The sequence below is a fragment of the Symphalangus syndactylus genome, chromosome 2 (assembly GCF_028878055.3).
Source record: "Symphalangus syndactylus isolate Jambi chromosome 2, NHGRI_mSymSyn1-v2.1_pri, whole genome shotgun sequence".
NCBI classification, from domain to species: domain Eukaryota; kingdom Metazoa; phylum Chordata; class Mammalia; order Primates; family Hylobatidae; genus Symphalangus; species Symphalangus syndactylus.
Window position 1 is genome coordinate 31747800 of NC_072424.2, and position 24954 is coordinate 31772753.

At 39.7% G+C, this 24954-nt stretch overlaps 1 protein-coding gene across 9 annotated transcripts in view; it reads left to right on the forward strand.

Annotated features, from left to right (window-relative positions):
• The window catches only part of SORCS1 (sortilin related VPS10 domain containing receptor 1), a 608941-nt gene that overhangs the window by 418087 nt on the left and 165900 nt on the right, over positions 1-24954 (forward strand). For all 9 annotated transcript variants that reach the window (XR_010115734.1, XM_055249851.2, XM_055249858.2 and 6 more), the window contains exon 5: positions 430-503. Coding sequence is in view for 8 of the 9 variants with exons in the window: in XM_055249851.2 (XP_055105826.2) it covers positions 430-503 (74 nt within the window). In the remaining variant the exon portion in view is untranslated. The remainder of the gene's footprint in view (positions 1-429; positions 504-24954) is intronic.

Below are 24954 nucleotides of genomic sequence, written 5' to 3' on the forward strand. Positions count from 1 at the left end.
TTCTCATTATGGGAGCCAGGGTCAGGTTACATTGCATGCTCTTCCAGAACCGGGTCTAGATTTTGTACTTCTTTGCATTCCGCACAATGCCCGGCACATGCTAGGTCAAGTGGCACAGCTAACTTTATCGCCAGGCAGAACAGGGTGTGCATTCCAGTTCATTCAGCCACTTATTTGGCATGTAATTTCTCACAAGTCAGTTAATCCTTCTAAGCTTCAGTTTCCTCAACTGTAAAATGAAGATATTAATCTGCCTTGCAGAATTTGTATAAGGAATAGAGATGGTACATGTGGAGCACTCACCTTGTATATGGCAGGTGTTCAATAAATGTTAGGTATTATTATTATTACTATTGATCCAGTGAACTGATGTTTGTATATTTGATGTACTATAGAACCTTAGTGCTGAGTAATTTCTGTTCTTTACAGTTATACAGCTCTGCTGAATTTGGGAGAAGATGGCAGCTTATCCAGGAAGGGGTTGTACCCAACAGGTTCTACTGGTAAGTCTCACTTTATCTTGTAGCACATTAAGATATGACCTAGTCATATATGACCTAGTAAATGACCATTGGAATCTTGTTCTCACCAGCGCTCTCACATAAGGTCTGTTCTTATTGGGACATGCCCACATCCCCTCAGGGCAGGATGTGACATTAGAGTAAGAAACACTTTAAGAGAATGTTAAAAAATGTGTCACAGTCTTTTTGAATTATGGAGGTTAGTGAACTGCAGGGGCTTTATGAGAATTGCTTTGTTATATTTTGGTGGAACCTTTGAGACAGACATTTTAAAAAATCTAATAGTGACTTTTTATTATTAAAAGCATTATATACACATATATCGCATATTCAAATGAAGATTTTCAGTCTAAATAAGTAGGTTTTATTTAGTCTAAAAGTAGATCTTCCTCTCATTCCTGATTTTGGATCTTGTAGGCCTTCTCCTTGTTATTTATTTATTTATTTATTTATTTATTTATTTATTTTAGACAGTCTCACTCTGTCGCCCAGGCTGCAGTGCAGTGGTGCGGTCTGAGCTCACTGCAACTTCTGCCTACTTTGTTCCAACGATTCTCCTGCCTCAGCCTTCCCAGTAGCTTGGATTACAGGTGCATGCCACCATGACTGGCTCCTTTTTGGATTTTTAGTAGAGATGGGGTTTCACCATGTTGGCCAGGCTGGTCTTGAACTCCTGACCTCAAGTGATCCGCCCACCTCACCTTCCCACAGTGCTGGGATTATAGGCTTGAGCCACCGTGCCTGGCCGGCCTTCTCCTTGTCATGTGGGACACAGTTGCTATTGCTAGTTTCTCAATTATCTTTCTAGAAATGTTCTGTGAATTGCCAAATGTGCGTGCGTGTGTGTGTGTGTGTGTTAGTGTGTGTGTGTGTGTGTTTGTGTGTGTGTAGTCTTACTTTGCTTGGGCTGCAGTAACAGAATACCATAGACTGGGTGGCTTAAACAACAGATATTTATTCTTCATTGTTCTGGAGGCTGGGGAGTTTGAGATCAAGGTGCCGGCAGATTTGGTTCCTGCTAACAACTCCCTTCCTGGCTTGCAGATGGCTCCCGTCTGTCTGTGTCCATACATGGTAGAAAGAGAGAGCTCTGATCTCTCTTCCTCCTTTTTTTTTGTTTTTGTTTTTGAGACGGAGTCTCACTTTGTCACCAGGCTGGAGTGCAGTGGTCCGATCTCAGCTCACTGCAAGCTCTGCCTCCCAGGTTCACTCCCAGGCCATTCTCCTGCCTCAGCCTCCCCAGTAGCTGGGACTACAGGCGCCCACCATCACGCCTGGCTAATTTTTTGTATTTTTAGTAGAGATGGGGTTTCACCATGTTAGCCAGGATGGTCTTGATTTCCTGACCTCATGATCCCCCCACCTCGGCCTCCCGAAGTGCTGGGATTACAGGCCTGAGCCACCGCGCCCGGCCTCTTCCTCTTCTTATCAGGGCATTATTCCCATCATGAGGACCCTATCCTCATGATCTAAGCTAAACCTAATCACTTCTTAAAGGCCCTATTTGCAAATACCATCACATCAGAGTGGGTTATGGTTTCAACATATGAATTTTGAGAAGACAGAAATATTCAGTCCCTAACATATATAGATAGAGATACTTGCATTTACATAAATGGTAGCTGTGCACACTGTTCTATGCCTTGTTTTTTTTGAGGGATGCAGTTTATTATGCATATATCATTATTTTTAGTTGACTACATATCATTTTGCTCTAAGAATATAGATTGGAGGTAAATCTTATGCCTAATTAATGCAAAATATAAACTATATATGTTAGTGGGATGTGTGTATGGGAAAAGAGAAATACATGAAGAGAAAGAGAGAAGGGGGCAGCAAGAGAAAGAAAGGGACAAAGGAAATAGCATTCCTTTCTTTAACCGCTTCAGTTCATCTGCCTAATTAAACTAGAGGTGGCTGCGTCCGTGGGAATGGGTGGGTAAAATTGAAAACAAGGAAAATATCAGAAGTTAACTGTGGCTTTTAAGTTTCCAAGATCTTAGATTCTGGCAAAGTAAGAACAAAGCACAGAACATTCTAGTGTGATTTTGATATTAATATTTATCAATACCTTTGAACGTACATCCTACCTCCTGCCAAAGACGTGATTCTACCTTATCCTAATTTCTCTAATCTGCCTGTGGAAAAGACATTTAGGTTGTGTCAAGATTTTTACTACTATAAACCGTATTACAAGGAATTCGCTCAGACAAGAGTTTAAATATCCTTTATTCATGTCATTCAGAAATCACTGTGACAGTGACCTTTTAGGAGCCAATGAGCTCCCTGCAATGAGGGCAGTTGAAAGTATCTCCTCTTGATTCCTCCTGAAATCACACTGCCTGTCATCAGCCTTTAGAGTTACAGGCAGAATAGATCACCAAAGCACATAATAGCTTCCCACCTCCACTCCAATTCTTTCGCTTTTATATGAACTTCTAAGAGGAATGCATTTTTATCTTTCTCATTTTCAAACACTGCCCTAAAACCCCTGTGGGAGTTGAAAGCCAGAGAACTACATTAGAGAAATCTCTTAAAAAGCTAGCAAAACTGCCTGAAAAAGTTAGACAAGCCATTTGCAAACAAACTGGCTCAGAGATAACACGGAGACTTCTATATGGTAAGATACCACTTTTTCCCCTATCGTAACGAGGCATTTGTAACTAAAGGAGGTTTTTGTTGCACAGAAGCTTATTTACCTCTCTCCCTCTGGTGCTCTTGTTCAGGATGCTGTGAGCCTTGCTTCTAAAGTCCAAATTGACATCTTCTGTCTCCAGGAACTCAACTCTGTCTCTTACTGAATCTCCCTTCTCTAGTCAGTGTTTTTTTCTCCCTCTCTCAACTAATTTTGTATCGTATTCATGAGAAACCTTCATCTCTGTGTGTTTTGTCTATAAAGTATAAAGTTAGTTTATGGAAGAGAGGGTTCCTGTCATTTTCTTTCATTCTCTGCCTTTTTGGGGGTATTATATGTGCATAGAAAGGCCTCAGAAAATAAGCAAATGAAGGACTGAAATAAATGAATGTTGTCCTCCTAGTTTATCCTGGAAATGGAGTTGCTGCTTTGCTAATGAAAAAGCATGCGGGATAAATCTTTTCTCAAGTCCCACTTTCTTTCTTTTTTTTTTTTTTTTTTTTTTTGAGATGGAGTCTCGCTCTGTCGCCCAGGCTGGAGTGCAGTGGCGCAATCTCGGCTCACTGCAAGCTCCGCCTCCCGGGTTCACGCCATTCTCCTGCCTCAGCCTCTCCAAGTAGCTGGGACTACAGGCGCCCGCCACCACGCCCGGCTAATTTTTTGTAGTTTTTTTAGTAGAGACGGGGTTTCACCGTGGTCTCGATCTCCTGACCTCGTGATCCGCCCGCCTCGGCCTCCCAAAGTGCTGGAATTACAAGCGTGAGCCACCGCGCCCGGCTCAAGTCCCACTTTCAAATGACTGCAAATATCTGTACATGGTGCCCAGCACTAGAGGGTAGGAAGTAGCCATTCAGAGGACTTTGCAGAAGTTGGTTCCTACCAATAGAAGCAATGAAAAATATTGAAAGGATGGGCAAGAAAAAGGAACTGAGATGAGAACATTTCCCATGTAAGTGGTACGTATATACAGTGTTTTCTATGTCACCAGAGGTCTTATTTATGCATTATTATAACCTGAGCAGACCTCACCACTGCTTCTACCAGTGCTAATTGCAATATTTTCTTACCTATTCCTTGAAGAAGGAATCTTCTGTGTGAAAGCTTGATTAGCAAAGCTCTTCTGATCAAAAGCCATAAAATTACCTTTATAAAAACATTACACACTATTGTGTATGAATTCTGATTGATCTGTTAAGTAAAAGAAATAAAACCTCCTTCTTTTGTTTTTGAATACAGACACATCTTGCCCATTCAAGTCTTAATAGTGCAACAAGCACTACTTAAACTTAAGCTATTTAATCCTCATAACAACCTTCTGAAGTAAGCTTTTCATTATCATCATTAACAGAGAGGGAACCTATGGCATACAGAAGGTAAGTAATTTGGCTAACGTCATACAGCTGGAAAGTGCCAGAGCCAGAATTTGAATGAAGGCTGTCTGTCACCAAAGTCTGTGCTCTACTAAATCAACAAATGCTGTTGTCTCTGCCTCTTAGCCTTATGTTCTTGGCTGGGACTGTGAGCCCTGGAAATCTAGCCCACTCAGGCATATCAATGGTGAGAGCCCAAAGTTCTTTTGACCACAGTGCCAACTGTGCTTGCCAAATGGCTCACAAGGGTTCCTTAAGCTTAGTTGATTTTTCTACAGAAGGCATAGGAACTTGTAAATTGCGTAGTACCATGACTGTTGATGAAAATCTCGGTCTCTGCCCACATGGTCTGTAATTTCTAACTCTGAGCAACTACCTTAAGCTGACAGAAAAGTTGTCAATCAAAGCAATATTTATTAGATTCACTTCTGGAAACCAGTTACTTCAAATTATGTAGGAACTATGGGGCTATCTAGGATAATTCACAAGTATAGTTAAAAGAAACTTCCTTTAATCATTTCTGCTTGGAACCTGGCTATTGGGGGTGTGTATGGGACTGAGGGAGATTTCTCTAGTGTTAAATCAAATTGTTAAGTTACCATGGGTAATAACATAGAATTTCCCTAGAGAAGAAATGAAGACAAATTCATATTTTTTCCTCATCACCTAACATATTGATAATTATTTTTATTTCTGGTAGCAATGGTCATGCCACCTCTGGAAGTAATAAAATAGCAATTGTGAAATAATTATGGCATGTAACAGCTTATTCTTATGTTATCACAGTGGTTTCTGCTAATGTTACCAAAGCACTGGAGGTTTGGTCAAGACCCTACTGCACAAAAAGCCAGTCACTGAGACAGCAAGTATTGCCAAAGAAGAAGGCTTTAATCAGGTGCTGCAGCCAAGGAGACGGGGGCTCAGTCTCAAATCCATCTCCCTGGCTAAAAGTATGGGTTTATATAGCAGGAAATCAATGTAACAGGGTGTAAAACAGGAACTAGGGAGGGGCAAGGAGGCATCTGGTTCATGATCTGGTGAGTTTCAGTTCTTTAATAATTTTTTTTTGAGAGGCTTGAAGATCCTTTCCTGAGGAAGGAACTCAGATAAAACAAATACAAGTTTCAAGCTTTAACAGCAGAAGGGTCAATCTCTATGTTTATCTAAAAGAACAGTGTATGGGAGTATTGAGCTGGTTTTATTAATATTACCATAGCAACCATAAATATGAACTTTCCTCCAAGGAGTTCAGATGGTTTCTAAAACTGATTTACATACATAGGACATCATGTAAGAGACAGCATAATATTACCATTAATAGAATAGGTGTCCTTTTAATTTAACCGACAGCAACAGTGGTCTTGTTCTTTCCTGTGCTGGAAATCAATTATATTGGGAGGCAGTACAACTTGTAGGTCAAGGGGTTCAAGGACACTGAGGTTTAATTTCTAGCGTTGCCATTTACCAAGTAAAAAAATCATGGGGAAGTTACATAACTTCTGTGTGACTCAGTTTTTTCCCCTGTAAAATAATTAATACCTACTTCATCAAATGAGATGCTTCTTGTGAGTTGGTTACGTGCCTTGTGCCTAAGAACCATATTGAATGTCCACTGGGTAACAGTGTTAATATTCTTCATATCTATTTCTATCTCTATTAGTTTTGTTTTTCTTTGTGTTGTCTTCCTGATCAGGTTTGCTTTCCCCATTTTGTGACAGCGGTGGACACTAGCAGCTTTAGGCTTACTTTTTTTTTTTTTTTTTTTTGAGACATTGTCTTTCTCTGTCACCCAGGCTGGAGTGCAGTGGTGCGATCTCGGCTCATTGCCACTTCTGTCTCCCGGGTTCAAGAGATTCTCCTGCTTCAGCCTCCTGAGTAGCTGAGATTACAGGCACATGCCACCATGCCTGGCTAATTTTTTGTATTTTAGTAGAGATAGAGTTTCACCATGTTGCCCAGGCTGGTCTTGAACTCCTGAGCTGAGGCAATCCGCCTGCCTCAGCCTCCCAAAATGCTAGGATTACAGGTGTGAGCCGGAGTGCCCAACCTAGGCTTACATTTTAACAGCTTAGAAGCCCCATCAAGCTAGTCTGTCTCTTTTTCTCTATTTCCAGGGATTGAATCTGAGAGGCCTGGCTTGGATCAAGGACATACAAGATAATTCATTACTCAAGTAGGTCAGACATGTATCTACCCCAAGAATTGAAATACGGTCTGGGGTTGAGACCTAATCAAACCGCATGGTTCAAGGTTGGAGGAAATGTAATTCCTAAAAAGGGAAAAAAAGACACACACACAAAAAGATTATGTTACTGTAAGGGAAGATGGGTTTTCTTATTAGGGAAAAAATATGTAGATGGGAGAACTGAGTGTCATAAGGATATAATTCCATCAGCGGATTTATATTTGTTGAGTAACTACATTGGTCTAGCTAGCCGGATGATAATCATGCTATTTGATCCTCTTAACAAGATTATATGGTAGTGGTTATTATCCCCATTTTGATGAAACAGAAAAGTGAAGTGATGTAGTTTATCCAACGTAACACATAATTTGTAACAGCCAGGTTTTGAAAGATCAGTTCAAATTCAAGACTTACTCCCTTCTCATCCTCCAATAAAAGACAGGAGAAAAAACTTTAAATTTTGAAATTTTATTTTAGTTTAGCACTTCAGTAGGTAAAAGCTAAGGTGCTGCATTTGACACTGAACAAAGAACATGGTGGTGGACGATCAGTGGTATCCAAATGCCTTAAATAAGGAAACCTCCTGCCAGAAGCCAAATTCTCTACTCGAGGATGGTGAATGTGGTTTGTTAGGATCGGAGTCAAGTATAGTATAAAGCAATGGAAGGCATTTCTCATTAGAAACTCTTCAGCAATCTATTAATTATCCAAAAGACAATGCAATCTTAGGGCTGTTTCACTTAATTAAAAATAGGTTCAGCCTTACCTTATTGATTATGTTGCTCTGACATACAGACAGCTGGCTTGAAGTAAGGACAGCTGAATGGTGATACATATTTTCTGTGACTAATTCACACATGGAAAATCAAGAGTTGGCTCAGCAATGAACCTTTGTTATTTTGGAATGCCAGCTATGTTTCAAGAATGTCCCTCCGGGGGTTATATGACATCTGTATTATATAGCAGAAGGATAAATGTTTATCCTTATGCTATACTCAGTGCATTTCAGCGTGTATACACATTCTCATTCTTCCCCACAGTTCAATGCCAGTCAATGTGAATGACTTCCCATTCCACATCTTTTTCAACAAGTCCCATTTGTTGAGCATTTACTGTGTGCCAAGCCTTGTGCTAAGTATTTTGCATATATTGTTTAAATCAATCCTCAAATAATTGATGTGAAATGGTTTATTGATCAAGACTCTTTCAAGAGATGTGATAGAAAAATGCATCCTGTTTTAAGAAGAAAAAAATTTTTAAAGAGATACTGGCTTATGCGTCTGGAAAGTCAGAAGGAACTTTATTAGACTCCACTATATCCATAGGCTTCTTAAAGGCATCAGATCTTGATCTCTCCCCATCATTCCACTCTGCTTTCCTCTGTTTTAGCTTCACTTGGGCACAATTTCTCTTTGCAGTGGCCTCTAGAAGCTTCTATCTTCCCAATTCACTCCAATGTAAAAAAAAAAGGACTTCTTGCTTGTTCCAGAAAAACTCCTAGAATTAAATCTTATGGGCTCTGATTAAGTAAAATGCCCATAGATAGACCTGGGGCTAGAACCAATTTTACTAAACCACATGGGCAGAAAGTAAGGAATATGATGCCCCAAGGGAGACTAAGGTGCTTTTACCAAAAGACATGGGGAGGATAATACGAAGACATCAACAAGAGGTACCCATTATCCAGAGATGTTTCGGTCGAGAAATAAGTAAGGTAAATAAATAAACACAAGCTTATATAATTTTGCCTAATGTCTCACACTAGTAGACAATAGTAATGAAATTTAAACCCAGGTATGTCTGGCTAGAGAGCCTGTGTTATCTGCACACTATGCTATAATCTACCTCCAGTGTATCTTCATGGCCCCCACTGCCATGGACCAATACAGTCTGGCTTGAGCTTGAGTTCTCTTCTTACGTAAAAATCCTACATTGGCAGGTACTTTATCCACATCCACTGGGCCTCACCACTACCCCTTGAAGTGACTTTTTTTTTTTTTTTTTTTTTGTATACCTGGCCTATTATCGCTGCCCCAAATTTTCTCCTCTAACCTTGAGTATCAAGGCTGACACGAAAGAGGCAGCTTCATAAACTTTTGATAACATACCTGTCCATGATCAGAAAACACTCCAGAATATAAAATAGCCTCTGTCTCTCTCTGATTCTGAGTTGTATCATTATCATTCATTCTCAAGGCCTTGTTGAATATTGCTGCCAAGCCAACTTCAGGTTTTTATCCCTCTTATTGTTGTTTGATGGTTTGTTTTATATACACGAGGTCACCATGGCCATTTCTCTTCCTCCTTCAGATATACCAGCCATTCAGCACAGCACCCCTAAGACTTCTTTAAGCCACCCACACCAAAGAGACTTAGAGAATGTGGCACGAGATGGCTGCAACTCTTTCCTCTTCCCACCCCTGGTGAATTTAGTGGATTCAGTAACAAGAGACTGAGCCTCTGCATTTTTCCTTCTCTAGGTTCTGCAAACTGGAAATGGGATGAAGTCTAAAAAGGTTACAAAAAAAGGAGAGAAAGAGCATAAAACTCTATTAGATAAAAATGACCAGATATACCGACAATATATTAGGAAGGGGGTATGGCTTTTTTTTTCCCCAAGATACTCTGCCTCATCTCTTACTCAAAGCTATGAAGCAGGTCACTGTCTGCAGAAAACTTCAAAATGAATACTATCACTCACTTTCAATTTATGTTGAGGTGGCAGTGGAATATCTTACCATTTAGAATCAGCTTTTTAAAAATAGGCTTCCATATTTCCTTATTGCTCCTATCCCAGCATGACCACTCTTGGGTCATATTTATCTCTGCTCTCTTATCTCTTCTTAAATATGTAGATTTCCAAGTTGTGTCAGTTCTTCCCTCATAGTATTATCCCTGCCCACTTCCTCTCCCATTCTCCTTAGCATTACCCTGGTTTAGCTCCACCACCAACACCCCACTGAGAAATAATGAAAAAGCCTCTCCATTCATCTTCCTATATCACTGCCTAAGGACTCTTGTGTCTCCCCAATCAAATATTTGTCTCATTCCTCATTGTTTGCAACATAAATTGAAGAGGAAGAATCTAACTAGGTTCTTGCCATTGTGGGCTGGAATGTACTTTTTCTGACCTACTACCCACGCCAATTCTGTATACTAAATTCCAGGAGGCCAGGTAAGTAATAGTAAGCACTAGTAAGTCTATGGATCTGTCAATACTTATTACATCTGTCCTTATTTATTTTAGCAATGATTAATTTTTAGCACCTATTATGAGCCAGGACAGTTTTCGTCTTTGAATACAAAGATGTTGTGTGAGGATTTTTGTCATTAGGATCACAGTGGATCTTTATGGCCTTATACCAAAGCCCACCTCTGCCATGGAGCCTTCTTTGGTTCTTCCTGCTTTTGGGGACAAAAGAAATCTCTGTCTTCTCTGAATTTAAATGTGATGATGTCACAGATAAAATGTAATATATCATACCATGTACCGGATTGCAGGTCTATATATGTGATTGGTAGGAAAAGCATGGATTGAGGATGAACATATTCAGGTGTAAATTTCTAGCTTTACTATTAATTAACTAGGTGATGCCAAGAAAAAATTTCACCTGCCCAAGCTTCAATTTCCTGCTACAAAGTCTTATTTTTAGAATTAAAAATGACATATTATCATTATTACCATTAAGTAACTTAGCATTTAGTATGTTCTCCATATATATTTCTTTATTGTCTTCTTTTCATTTCCTTCTAGAAGATAAGTTTTTTAAGGTTCAAGGCTCTGCCTTTAACATGTTTCTATTTTGTGTACTACAGTAAATAGAGCAGCAGAAACTTGTGCATACACACACACAGGGTACTAAAATTCATCAGATTTACACATGCTTGTACGTGTACACATATAAATCCATCAACACACAGACTGAAATATCTTGAGTAGACCTCATTAGTTAAATTAGAGAGCTATAGCAGGTAACCTCTGTATTTCCCTGTAGCATGAAAATGCCAGAATTCTAAATCACTGAAGTATATATTGAAGGAAGGAAAATTTTAGATCCATGAAAGGCACACTTTTGTATGCACTAGGCTATTTATTAACTCCTTAGGCTGTCCTAAGAAGTAATGAGATCCCTGTAACCAGAGAAATTCAAGCAAAAACAGAAAGACTCATCCTAGACTGCTCTCACAGTGCGAGCCTGTCCTTTATTGCTGATTTTGACAGGTCTTGATACATTTCAGAATATGGAGTTCAGGAGGAGAACTCAGAAAGCCCTTTTCTTTGAGAATGGACTTTATTCGCTCTTCTTTTATACTTCCCCTTATTCTCCCAGGCAGTCTCTTCTAATTCTGAACCCCTGCCCTCTGAGTAGAATCCTGTATGGTTTGGATAAGGAGCAGGGAGAAGTGACAGAGAATCGTCCCAGAGATCCTGTCCCAAGGTCTGCACTGAGGCATTTCTAGTGCCTGCACTAGGAGTGCTAGGTAAGAAAATTTTTATTACCTTGAGAGGCATGGTATTTCTTTTTTTATTGGTAATGATCTCCACATGAATGCTGCTCGCTAACCCTTTTGCACCTCCTCCACAATTTTTTTTTTTTTTTTGAGACGGAGTCTTGATCTGTTGCCCAGGCTGGAGTGCAGTGGCGTGATCTCGGCTCACTGCAACCTCCACCTCGCAGTTTCACACCATTCTCCTGCCTCAGCCTCCCTAGTAGCTGGGACTACAGGCGCCCGCCACCACGCCCAGCTAATTTTTTTTGTATTTTTAGTAGAGAGGGGGTTTCACCATGTTACCCAGGATGGTCTCGATCTCCTGACCTCCTGATCCACCCACCTCGGCCTCCCAAAGTGCTGGGATTACAGGTATGAGCCACAGCACTCGGCCTTTTTCTTTTTTCTTATTTTTTTTTTTTTGAGACGGAGTCTCACTCTGTCGCCCAGTCTGGAGTGCAGTGGCGCGATCTCGGCTCACTGCAAGTTCCGTCTCCTGGGTTCACGCCATTCTCCTGCCTCAGCCTCCTGAGTAGCTGGGACTACAGGCGCCCACCACCACGCCTGGCTAATTTTTTGTATTTTTACTAGAGACGGGGTTTCACCATGTTAGCCAGGATGATCTTGATCTCCTATCTCGTGATCCGCCTGTCTCGGCCTCCCAAAGTGCTGGTATTACAGGCCTGAGCCACTACGCCCGGCCCCTCCTCCACTTCTTAATCTTTAACAGTGATTAGCAAGTTTTCCCTTCAAATTAAGTTAAATTTCCCCTGCTGCAGTGTGAGCCCATCACTTTTCATGCAACCTTCATTCACTAATGGCCATCATTGATTCCTGTCATCCTTATCTTGATGATGCCTGTCCCCATAGGCTGCAGCTTCTCTATCTTTGAACAATAGATATTCAGTCACTTCTCGAGACTTCACTAAGAATTCCTGTGATGGCAGAATGCGAGTGATTGCCATGAATGAGGGTAAGAGGGAAAAAAAATCCTCATAATTGTGTCTTCTTAATTTAGAATTTTATTAGAAGGAATTGACTTGGCCCTAGTGATCACACCTCACTTAGCTTTCAAATTAAGGGCCTCTAAGTTTGCATCACTTCTTTGTATGCTTATCCTTGTTCATTCAGTCATCGACTTTGAATGTTGCCTTTAGTCAATAGGAGATGGTGTTTAATGTGTAAAAATGGGAGTTCTAGAGTCAGAATACCTTTGCCACAATCCTGTTTTCAAGGGGTGTGACGTTGAGCTCTTTAATTAACTTCCTTAAGCCTTACAGTATTCATCAGTAAAATGGTCCTCATAAGAGTATCTTCCTTATGGAAGGTAGATATCATTGTAAGGATTAAAATGAGATCATTCAGGTTGGTTACATATGTGATGAGTAAACATTAACTGCTACTAAAAAGAGGAATAGGGAAGAGTTGGGTATTAATGTGTTTCTGAAATGTGGCAATCTCATTTTGATTCGATTGAATAATTTATATTATCAATGGGAAATTTTAATGTGTGCATGTATTTTACTTCTTTCTTGTCCAGAATCAGGAACAGTGGATAGAAAATCAGCTGAAGGTTTTATTTGTAGCTTCCCAATTTTATATTATTCAACTCATTTAATTAATTTCAGTGGAGTGATTTTAGAGGCCAAATTCTGGCCGCAAAGATGTAGGAAACACAGTTCCTTCCATAAAGGGGCTTGCAGCTGCTTAGGTAGGACTGCAAAGAGAATGCCTAAGGAAGCATATGGAAGGATATTTCCCCTGCATAGCTACTGCTCAATGAGTTTGCAGCCAAGCAGCTTTGGGGCCTGAGGTCACGAGGTGGGCAGTCTCAAGTAAAACTGGGCATGGAATTGGGAAGAGAAGAACAAGGACAAACTAGAACCTGTCGGGACATCTGCATCTGCCTCTCTCACTACCTCTAACTAAAATGAGTCTTGGAAGGAATTGACTGCGCTCCTTTCCTGCCTTCCAAATCTCATATTTCTTTTTGGCGAATTCTAATATGAAACCATACCGAGACTCTGAGAAATATAGTTCAGGCAGAAGTAAATCACAGTCTACTCTTTGAAAACTTGTCACCTGTGCAGGTATTTTGAAACCATGTATAACTCCCAAATAAAAACAAAAGCAAAATTATGCTTCTACCTAGCATGATGGCATTTCTGCTCCTCCATAACTTAAATGTGATAAATAACTTTCCCCAAAATGGGAGCATTTGTGTATGCCACATTACGTATATTTGGGTAATATTCCTCCTCTGGTTGAGTCATGCTTCCCCTTTCTATATCCTGAAAGCAAAATACTGAGATGTAGGATTAGTCAATATAACCAATATTGACATATTTTCTGCAGAAAACATAGGTAAATGTGGGAGAAGACAAAAGGAAAGCATTGTTACACACACACACACACACACACACACACACACGTGTAAGAAGAAATTGACCACAGAGCGGAGACAGCAAAGTGCCTAGAACAGTTGGTGGCACGTACTGTATATCATAAAGTCTAAATTTTCATCAAAGGAAGATGCATTATTATTTTATATATCAGCAAAAAAATCCTGCCAATTAAACTATAGGTATATCTAAGATATATTGTGGGTTTCATTCCAGACTAGCACGAATAAGTGAATGTTGCAATATTCTTGCATCTCGGGGAATAGGGAGGCCTGAGGAGAGGGAGAGAGATGGGGGAATCGCTGGTCTGTGGAGCCATCAGAACACACATGCCATTTATCAATTAAGTTTGCAGTCTTATATGGTTGTTGTTTGTGGCACCCCAAAACAATTGCAATAGTCACATCAAAGATTACTGATCACACATCACCATAACAGGTGTTATAATCATGAAAAAGTTTGAAGTATTGCAAAAATTAGCAAAATGTGGCACGGAGACATGAAGTGAGCACGTGCTTTTGGAAAAATGGCACTGATAGAATTGCTGCATGAAGGGCTGCCACAAACCTTCTATTTGTAAAAAGCAAACAAACAAAACAAAACAAAAAAGCTCAGTATCTGTGAAGAGCAATAAAATGAAGTGCAATCAAAGTATGCCTGTATAACATTTGAACAATCATAAGATACCTACTGATGTACAAGATGTTAAAATGAGAAAAAATTAGCATTTTGGAATGGATGGAAGAGGCGCTCAATAAATATTTTCTGAGTGAGTGAAAAATGTAGGACAGATAATGGGGATGAGGTGGCATTATTTATTCATTTTATTTATTTTAATATTTCAATTGACACATAATAGTACATATTTATGGGATACATATAATGTATAGTTATCAGATCAGAGTAATTAGCATATCCATCTTCTCAAACATTTATTTCTTTGGGCTGGGATCATTCTATGTCCCCTCCTCTTGCTATTGGAAAATATATAATAGATTATTGTTAACTGTAGTCATCCTGTTGTACTATAGAACATGAGCACTTATTCTTCCTATCTAGCTGTCATGCTGTATCTTTAAGTACATTTTCAAATTGAAGGTTAAATAGGGTTGTCATAGTAGATAACTACTGAGATGCGGAATGCTAAATTCAAGACAGAAAAGTAGAGAAGACCCAAAAACTGAAGGCTGACTTATTTGACTGAGCAGAAAAGAAAGGCAGAGTAGATAGAGGAAAATTCTAAAACCGACTGTAAGACTAGTGAATCTATGTAGGTGATGAGCTCTGATGTATTTATGCATCGGAATCTCAGGATCAAAGAGAACTTAGAAAACATCTCATCTGACCCCCTATGACTTGCAGGAATCTCTTCTTAAAAATGCTAGAGAAATGGATGGAAACATCATTTTGGTTTGGGAATGGAACTTGGTCTGTCTGGCAGGATCTATCTTCCTCTAAAGAGAATAACTAGAGGAAATGGACCTGTCCCACTATTTTTTATTGTTGACTTTGGCACTTAAAACATCAACACCTCTAAACAGAACAATTCTATAATTTAGAGAAAGCTGTCAAGGTTTTCACAGGCATGGCAAGATGTGCCCTGGGGTGGGGGACAGAACCTGCATTTATGAGATTTATGGTAAAGGGTTTTACATGAGTACTGAAGTTTAAGGCAGATAAATCCCAGAAGACAAATACTACCAGTAATTAAATTACAAAGCCATTATCATGTGCTGAACAGAGCAATTTTATGACTATTGTGACAGGATGAAACTTGTTAGAATATTTATGCGCTTGGGATAGCTTCTGCTTCACCATCCCAGAGAACAAACCAGCTCTTCCATTGCCTTCTATGATCAGTTGGCCTTCCTGAGTAATTCAGTAGCCAAGGAAAGCAAGATGCCTAAGAGAGAGGAATCCAAAAGAGACATAGCAGACAACCACATCAGGCACAAGCCTCACATTTGACCTCACATTTCAGCAGCTCCTGGACCCAACATCTTTATGTTGTCATCTGCTATCAGGTTCTTTCAGTGGTAACCAGGGAAGCCCAAGGATAAATAAGAACTCTGGCTGTCAGCATTGTTTTCTGCTTATGAATAAATCAAAAATAAGAACATCCCAGAAATAACAGCCACTATAACAACCTTAACACTTTTTTGAAAAACGAAGTAGCTTTATTTTTTTGTGATTGTTGAAATGCCTGTATCATAAGTATAGGACACCTGAAGTGATACAGTTGTTTACCTGCTTTAATGACAGCATAACCAGTCCATTCCATGTGATGAGGCTGACTTACTAAATAGATTACTTTCCTCTTTGTAGGAAATTGTGGCTTTGCTCTAATTCATGTCCTTAATAAGATTGGGCATAGGATTTTTTTCCTCTTTTATTTAAAAATAATTTTAGAATTACAGAACAATTACAAAGATAATACAGAGAGTTCTCATATCCTATTCACCCAGCTTTACCTAATGTTAACATCTTACATTACCATAGTACAATGTTTACCAATAAAAAATTAACATTGGTAAAAAGCAGTGAACTAAAATAGAGACTATCTGGATTTCTCCAGGTTTTCTACTAATATCCCCTGCTTTTTTTTTTTTCCTGACCCAGGATACAATCCAGAATCCCAAATTGCATTTATTTTTCATGTCTTTTTATTTAGTCTCTTCAAATCCATAGGAGTTCCTCCATCTTTCCTTGTCTCTGATGACCTGGACAATTTTGAAGAGTACTAGTCAGGTATTTTGTAGAGTGCCCCTCAAATTGGGTGAGTTAGTCTGATATTTTCTCATGATTACAGGGTTATAGATTGTTGGGAAGAATATCACAGAAATGATGTACCCTTCTCATCACGTCATACCAAGGAGTATAAAATATCAATATGTCTTACTACTGATGATGTTGACTTTGATCACTTGGTGAAGGGGGTGTCTCCCAGATTTCTCCATTGCAAAGTTACTTTTTTTCTTGTCTCGTACTCTATTTGTTGGAAGCTCCCAGGTTTCTCCATTGGAAAGTTACTCTTTTTCTTGTTCCATACTCTGTTTGTTGGAAGCAAGTAACTAAGTTCAGCCCACACTCAAGGGAAGGAGACTTAAGCTCTAACTCCTGACAGGATGAGTATCGAAAAGTGTGTGAACATATGTTAATATGACCAGAAAATTGATTAAGATTTTGGAGAGATACTTTGAGAACATGCATTTTGCCCACTAACTTTAGTATTCGTAGCCAATCTTGCCTAGAGCAATTATTACTGTAGTGTGCTAATGAAGTTTGTCTTTATTTTGATCATTTCTTTTTATTAACTGGAATTCTTCTGGAAGGAATAATTGTTCCTCCTTCACCTTTTGTTTATTATACCATTGTTCAGTTGCTCAGTCAATGAAGAGACCAAAAAACACGGTGAAAAAGCTCAATTCTGGATTGTGTTTTGTTTCTTTTTTTATTTTTCTTTTCTCTTTTTTTTTGGAGACGTTGTCTCTCTCTGTCGCCCAGGCTGGAGTGCGGTGGCGCAATCTCCGCTCACTGCAGGCTCCGCCTCCTGGGTTCACCCATTCTCCTGCCTCAGCCTCCCGAGTAGCTGGGACTACAGGCACCCGCCACCAGGCCCGGCTAATTTTTTGTATTTTTAGTAGAGATGGGGTTTCACCATGTTAGCCAGGATGGTCTTGATCTCCTGACCTCTTGGTCTGCCCGCCTCGGCCTCCCAAAGGGCTGGGGTTACAGGCGTGAGCCACCGCACCTGGCCCTTGTTGTTTCGTTACTAATATCCCTTTCTCACTTTAGGTGTCCCTCTGCCCTGGCTCTGAGCTATTGTCCAGAGGATCCCTGTTGACCTGCTAATTAAGGGCAAGACTTTTTGGCTAATGAAGTTTTTGTTTGTCTTTTTTTAAGAAGCATTTTAGGGTCTGGCCTGGAATGGAGACGTCAGAAGAAAATGCACTTTCTCTGTGACTGATTTTCTTGGTTGACCATGGAGGCGGGGTTCTCACCCAGTAGTTCTGAGCTCTCCTCTTTGCTCAGCTGGGCAACTCACACATCTTTTCCAAAAGGAAGATGTTATACACATACACACACACGCACACTCTCACACTCACACTCTGTTTTACCTTTTCCTGTCTCTCCTCTGTCTTAGCCAAGGAAAAAAGCAAGCCTGGCTGCTCCTGAAAAACAAAACAGACCTGTAAGCAGGGTACTAATCTCTGTGTTTAAGTCATTTTAATTCCCAAAACAAAGAATGAATATTCTAAATTGACCGATTAATAAATACATGAAAAATATGGTATAGTAATAAGGTAAATATTCTAAACATTTTAAGCACTCTTATACCTTATGGACTTAAACTTTGTGGATAAGGGAAGACTACAATATTTCCTCCTATAACAGTTGTTCTTATTGAAAAACCAGAAAGATTAGAGATGCATACAGATATTTACCTACAAAGATCATCAGTGCAGCATCATGTCTAAAGGTAAAACGATGGCTGGGCACAGTGGCTCAAGCCTGAAATCCCAGGACTTTGGGAGGCCGAGGTGGGCAGATCATGAGGTAGGAGATCAAGACCATCCTGGCTAACACGGTGAAACCCCATCTCTACTAAAACTACAAAAAAATTAGCTGGGCATGGTGGCGGGCACCTGTAGTCCCAGCTACTCGGGAGGCTGAGGCAGGAGAATGATGTGAACCCGAGAGGTGGAGCTTGCAGTGAGCTGAGATTGTGCCACTGCACTCCAGCCTGGGCGACAGAGCGAGACTCTATCTCAAGTAAGTAAGTAAATAAATAAATAAATAAATAAATAAATAAAAGTAAAACAATAGCTATTACCAATACTCTGTGATCAGAAAACTAGTTAAGTCAACTATAGAATATTGTACAGCTGGCAAAACAGTGCATCCTAATATTACATTATGTGTTATGCTGTGTTCGTGATATGATGCAAAAGTCTTAGAAAAAAGAGTGCCTACACAAACACTGAAAAAGTACTGAAGGATTAACAGCAAAATATTAAAAGTGGTTAATTCTAGATGGTGGGATTGTAAGAATGTTTTAGTTTCCTTTATGTACTTCTGTATACTTAGTATTATATTTTCAATGAATACATATTCCTTTTACAGTCAGATTTTTCAAAGCAGTGTTATTTTTAAAGCATGCTATTTAAAGAAATTATACAGGCCGGGTGCGGTGGCTCACACCTATAATCCCAGCACTTTAGGTGGCCAAGGTGGGTGGATCACTTGAGGTCAGGAGTTCGAGACCAGCCGGACCAGCATGGTGAAACGCCATCTCCACTAAACATACAAAAATTAGCCAGGCATGGTGGAGTGCTCCTGTAGTTCCAGCTGCGCGGGAGGCTGAGGCAGGAGAATCACTTGAACATGGGAGGCAGAGGTTGCAGTGAGCCGAGATCATGCCATTGCACTCTGCACTCCAGCCTGGGTGACAGAATGAGACTCCTTCTCAATAAAATAAAATAAAATATACAAATAATGATAATAATAAAGCAGTCAAACGTATTTCCAGATGGATGGTGGTGTGGGGGGATTGGTGGCAGCCAGGCAGCAGGAGGGCATGGTGACCCCTGTGGAATAGTCACAGCAAAGAAAGTCTCCTCTCTCTGGCTTCTCTTTCCTTTCTATCCTCATTGTGTCTCCAGTGTTTTCATTTGCCCGTCTCATTCTCCTATCCTGTCTTTCCCATGTTCTCTTTTACTCCCTCTCTTTCCCTTTCCCTCCTCCTCTGCTCTCTTTTCTTTATCACATTGAGATATTTTCAAAACCAACTTTAGAAATTCACATCCATAGTGGACTACTGATTTAAAAACGGACCCCAAAATGACATAAATTAAAAGGTGTGTTTTTCTTTTTTTGTCATCACACTGGTTTCCTTGGCCAAGCAGTTAATGAGTTCAAAAGCAAACTGGCATAGCCTTCAAAGTATTTTCACAAAATAGCTTCCCTGTCTTTGCCCAGGTCCAAATCCCTTCACACCTTGTACTCAGAACTCCAGAAATTTTTCATCAACAAACAAAGTACAGGTAGTACATCCCTAATGTGAAAATCCCAAACCCTAAATGCTCCAAAATCTGAAATTTTTGAGTGACAACATGATGCCACAAGTGGGAAATTTCATACCATATTTCGTTCCTTGGGTTCTGGTCGAAATGCAGTCACAACTTGGTTTTATGCACACAACTACTAAACATATTGTATGAAATTGGCCAGGTGTGGTGACTCACACCTGTAATCCCAGCACTTTGGGAGGCCGAGGCAGGCGGATCACTTGAGGTCAAGAGTTTGAGACCAACCTGGCCAACATAGTGAAACCTCATTTCCACTAAAAATACAAAAATTAGCCGGGTGTGGTGGTGTGTGCCTATAGTCCCAGCCACTTGGGAGGATGAGGCATGAGAATCACTTGAACCCAGAAGACAGAGGCTGCAGTGAGCTGAGATTGTCCCACTGCACTCCAGCCTGGGTGACAGAGCTAGACTCTGTCTCAAATAAAAAAATGTATAAAATTATCTTCTGGTTATATGTACAAGGTGTTAAAAAACATAAATGGATTTTGTGTTTAGATTTGGGTTCCATCCCTAAGATATCTCAGTATGTATATACAGACATTCTAAAATCTGAAAAATAAAATCCAAAATCTGAAACCTTTTGGTCCCAAGTACTTCAGATAAGGGATACTCAGCCTCTATTAAGGAGAGCAGTTGCCATTTCACACGCCAGGAATTGCCTCTGTGATGAAGATCAGTCTAATTTTCTCCTATATCTAACCCAGTTCAATTCTTACTCCCTTCCAAGCTTTACTGACTGGATCTCTTTTCATTCTCAATTGAAGTATTTGAGGGCAATAGCCTCTAGTGTATTTTTGCAGAAGTACCAATACCCAACAAAAAGCAAGAGAAGGCTTTGTGTCATCATAATCTGACGAAGTATGGAAAAGTGACTACAAGGATAGCTAAACCAGCCTTACCTACAGGCCAGGCACTGAGTGTCCATGTAAAAACTGACCCTGTGTTTTCTGAGAAGGGAGAGAATTTATTAGTCATTTTGCAAGTGACTGCAAAAAAGCCACCTTCAAACTTAGAAACCCTGCTATTTAAGGCCTAAGCTGAAGAAATTAATATCTAGTCTGTTTCCAGTCTCTGGGACATGGGACCCCTCAAATATGTCTAGGCTTATGACTTCCAATACACATAATGCTTGCAGGATTTTGAAATGTCAGGATTTTCCACTATTTCTCCATATATATATATATACACATATATATACATATATATGTGTATATATATATATGTATATATGTGTATATATGTATATATATGTATATATGTGTATATATGTGTATATATGTATATATGTGTATATATGTATATGTGTATATATGTGTATATGTGTATATATGTGTATATATGTATATATGTGTATATATGTATATATGTGTATATGTATATATGTATATATGTGTATATGTGTATGTATATATGTGTATATGTGTATATATGTATATATGTGTATATATGTATATATGTGTATATATGTATATATGTGTATATATGTATATATGTGTATATATGCATATATGTGTATATATGCATATATATGTGTGTATATATGTATATATGTGTGTGTATATATGTATATATATGTGTACATATATGTATATATATGTGTATATATATATATATAGAGAGAGAGAGAGAGAGAGAGATATTATTTTTGAGACAAAAGAGTCTCTGTCACCCAGGCAGGATTGCAATAATGCAATCTCGGCTCACTGCAACTTCTGCTTCCTGGGTTCAGGTGATTCTCCTGCCCCAGCCTCAGAAGTAGCTGGGATTACAGGTGCATGCCACCACGCCAGCTAATTTTTGTATTTTTAATAGAAACGGGGTTTCACCATGTTGGCTAGGCTGGTTTTCAACTCCTGGCTTCAAGCAATCCACCTACCTTAGCCTCTCAAACTGCTAGAATTACAGGTGTGAGTCATCAAGACTGGCTTCTCTTTATCTTTTTAGTGTGTAAGACACACACATTACCTTCCTAGTTAACACTGTGTTGCCTCAGACACTAAGGGGTAATTTTTTTTTCTATGAAAAGAATTATTGAGATGAGTTAAGGACCTGGGTTAGTAATTCCAACCTTGATACACTCTGAGTGGTATGACTTTGGACATGGTATTTGCTCTCTGGAAGCCTGGGCTTTCTTAATTGTAGCAGGAGGTATTTGAACTAGCTAATCTCTAACAGACTTTCTGTCCCTAAAGGATTCCTTGATTCATACTCTTGACAATAGTAGTAGCTACACATATTTCGTCTTTTACCTTTCACAACAATCGTATTATTCAGTACTATTATCTCTACCCTTTTTTACAGGTGTTTTATAGAGCCCTAGAGAAATTAGAATGCCTAGGTTCCAGTCTGATTGTATCTTTTATTAGCTGTATACCCTTAGGCAAGTAAATTGCTTTCAGAGATAACCATGTCTTTCTCTTATCTTGTCATTATTTTTCCTGAATTTGTGTCATGTATGAATTTTCTAGGCACACAACATGTATTTTCACCCAAGTTGTTGACAATTGATGAGCAGGACACCAACAAGAGCATAGCCTTGCGGCTCTATATGACATCAATCTCACACTTAATAGATGGAAACCAGCCATTGATTGACACCGGGGAACAATGGGTTTTTTTTCCTGATGCAGCTAAATGCCTTGTATTTTATGTATTTTTCCTCACACAGCTTTCAAGAAATGTTATGAGCATCAACTGACATGTTTATTTTTAATTTCTCTGTGTTCCGTATTGAATTGTAAGCTTCACAAGGTACAGGGATTTTTCTTTTTTATTCAGTGCTAAACCCCTAATGTCTAGAACTACACCTAGCATTTGTAGTTACTCAGTAAACATAGTCAAAAATTTATTCATTTATTCATTAAAAAATTAATTCAGAATCAACCATCTGCCATACCTGGTGTTAAATATTAAGGATATCCCAGGAATCCTCAGTTTAGAGCAACAGTCTCCATGGTGACTTACCTGCACCTGCACCCTAGGGGGGTAATTGGTGATTCACTGAGGTGTGGGAAAAAGATACTTTTTGATTATTCTTTCCTCCTATATTAGTTTCTATTTTGTGTATATTTTCTAAAGTTAGTATGTAAGTACTGTACTGCATTTCCACAACTTATGTCTAATAAACCATCATGTATTAGGGATGCCTACTTTCACCCCCTTGCTTGATGTGTTCAAACAAAACATGTGGAGATAGCTGTTCTGGAATTCTCTTATGGAATATCATTTCCATGGGGTCAGGTTATCTCCAGCAGCAAAATGCTCAGGTTTAAATTTTCTTTCTTTTTTTTTTTTTTTTTGAGAGGGAGTCTCACTCTGTTGCCCAGGCTGGAGCTCAGTGGCGCGATCTTGGCTCACTGCAAGCTCTGCCTCCTAGGTTGATGCCATTCTCCTGCCTCAGCCTCCTGAGTAGCTGGGACTATACAGGTGCTCGCCACCACACCTGGCTAATTTTTTGTCTTTTTTAGTAGAGATGGAGTTTCACTGTGTTAGCCAGGATGGTCTTGATCTCCTGACCTCGTGATCTGCCCGCCTCAGCCTCCCAAAGTGCTGGGACTACAGGCGCTCGCCACCACAGCCGGCTATTTATTTATTTTTTTTGTATATTTAGTAGAGACGGGGTTTCATCGTGTTAGCCAGATGGTCTCCATCTTCTGACCTTGTGATCCACCCACCTCGGCCTCCCAAAATGCTGGGATTACAGGCGTGAGCCTCCACGCCCGGCTTGGTTTAAATTTTCAATTCCTTTTTATTTCTTTTTGAGACAGTCTCTCTCTCTCTGTTGCCCAGACTGGAGTGCAGTGGTGCAATCTCGGCTCACTGCAGCCTCTGCCTCCTGGGTTCAAGTGATTCTCCTGCCTCAGCCTCCCGAGTAGCTGGGATTGCAGGTGTGTGCCACCATGCCAGGATAATTTTTGTATTTTTAGTAAGATGAGGTTTCACCATGTTGGCCAGGCTGGTCTCAAACTCCTGACCTCAAGTGATCCACCTGCCTTGAACTCCCAAAGTGCTAGGATTACAGGCATGAGCCACCATGCCCAGCCAAAACAATGACAGTTTTCCCCAGGGGAAAAGTGGGCCAAACTCTGGACTTTCTTCTCTGAATTTCCATCTTCTCTCAGTTTTTGGCCTCATAATTCTTTTATTTCCTTGCTAGGTCTCTTACTACTTTTAATATTTACCCAACCTTTTTGGTCATCCATAGTGAGTCTATAGTTCAAATACCTAGTCCACTAACCTTGCCTTTTAAAACAATCCCTGGCTGGCCACAGCGGCTCACGCCTGTCATCTCAGAACTTTGGGAGGCCAAAGTGGACGGATTGCTTGAGTCCAGGAGTTCAAGACCAGCTGGGTCAGTATAGTGAGACCCTGGGATTACAGACGTGAGCCACTGTGCCTGGCCTTTTTAAAAAGTTTTAATAGAGATGGGATCTGGCTTTGTTGCCCAGGCTGGTCTCAAACTCCTGGACTCAAGCAATCCTCCCATCTCAGCCTCCCAAAATACGGGGATTACATTTGTGAGCCACTGCGCTGAGCAATTCCTTTAAACTTATATTTGCTCTACCCTCTAGTCTGAAGTTCTTTGTCCTTAACAGAAATGGATAAAGAGAGGAGAAGTAGAGAGGTTCTCTCTTCTCCTGTCTTCTGTTACTGTGGCCCCTCTGGCCCCACGCAGGATCTCCAGCTTCCTTCCTCTCAACGCTGAATTTAACAACAACACAAGCACGCCCCTCCAGGAGGTCCTTAGCACTGCTTCTCTGTCCAAAACTCTTCCAGGCTTTCACCTTCCTGGCCCTCTTACTAAGATGGTATCAGACTTATTAAGTATTCAAGATTTAAGAAAATCTCAGGTCTCCTCCCTATGGAAATGTCACTCATCCTTTTTTCTCTCCCTTTGTGATTTGTCCACATTTACTACCCACTTAGACTTTATTTTCCAGATGGAGAATATTTTCTTTTTATTAATAGTACAGCTGTATTAATTATTAGATTATTGCATATATACATCTTCCTTATAAAAATTCTTAAATTACTGATAAGGATAGGATCCCTTTGACTATTACCCACAAACCCCAAACTCTACCAAAAGTGACTACAATTATGAATTTTTAATGTGTATCTCCAATTTTTTTCCCCATTTATGTGTATTTTTTCTTTGGGTCCATCAATAGGCAATGACTGAATAAATTGGATATTTTCATTTAATAGGTTGCAATAAAATAGTTAGAGATTTATCTCATTAATTTTATGTTCTGGTATGG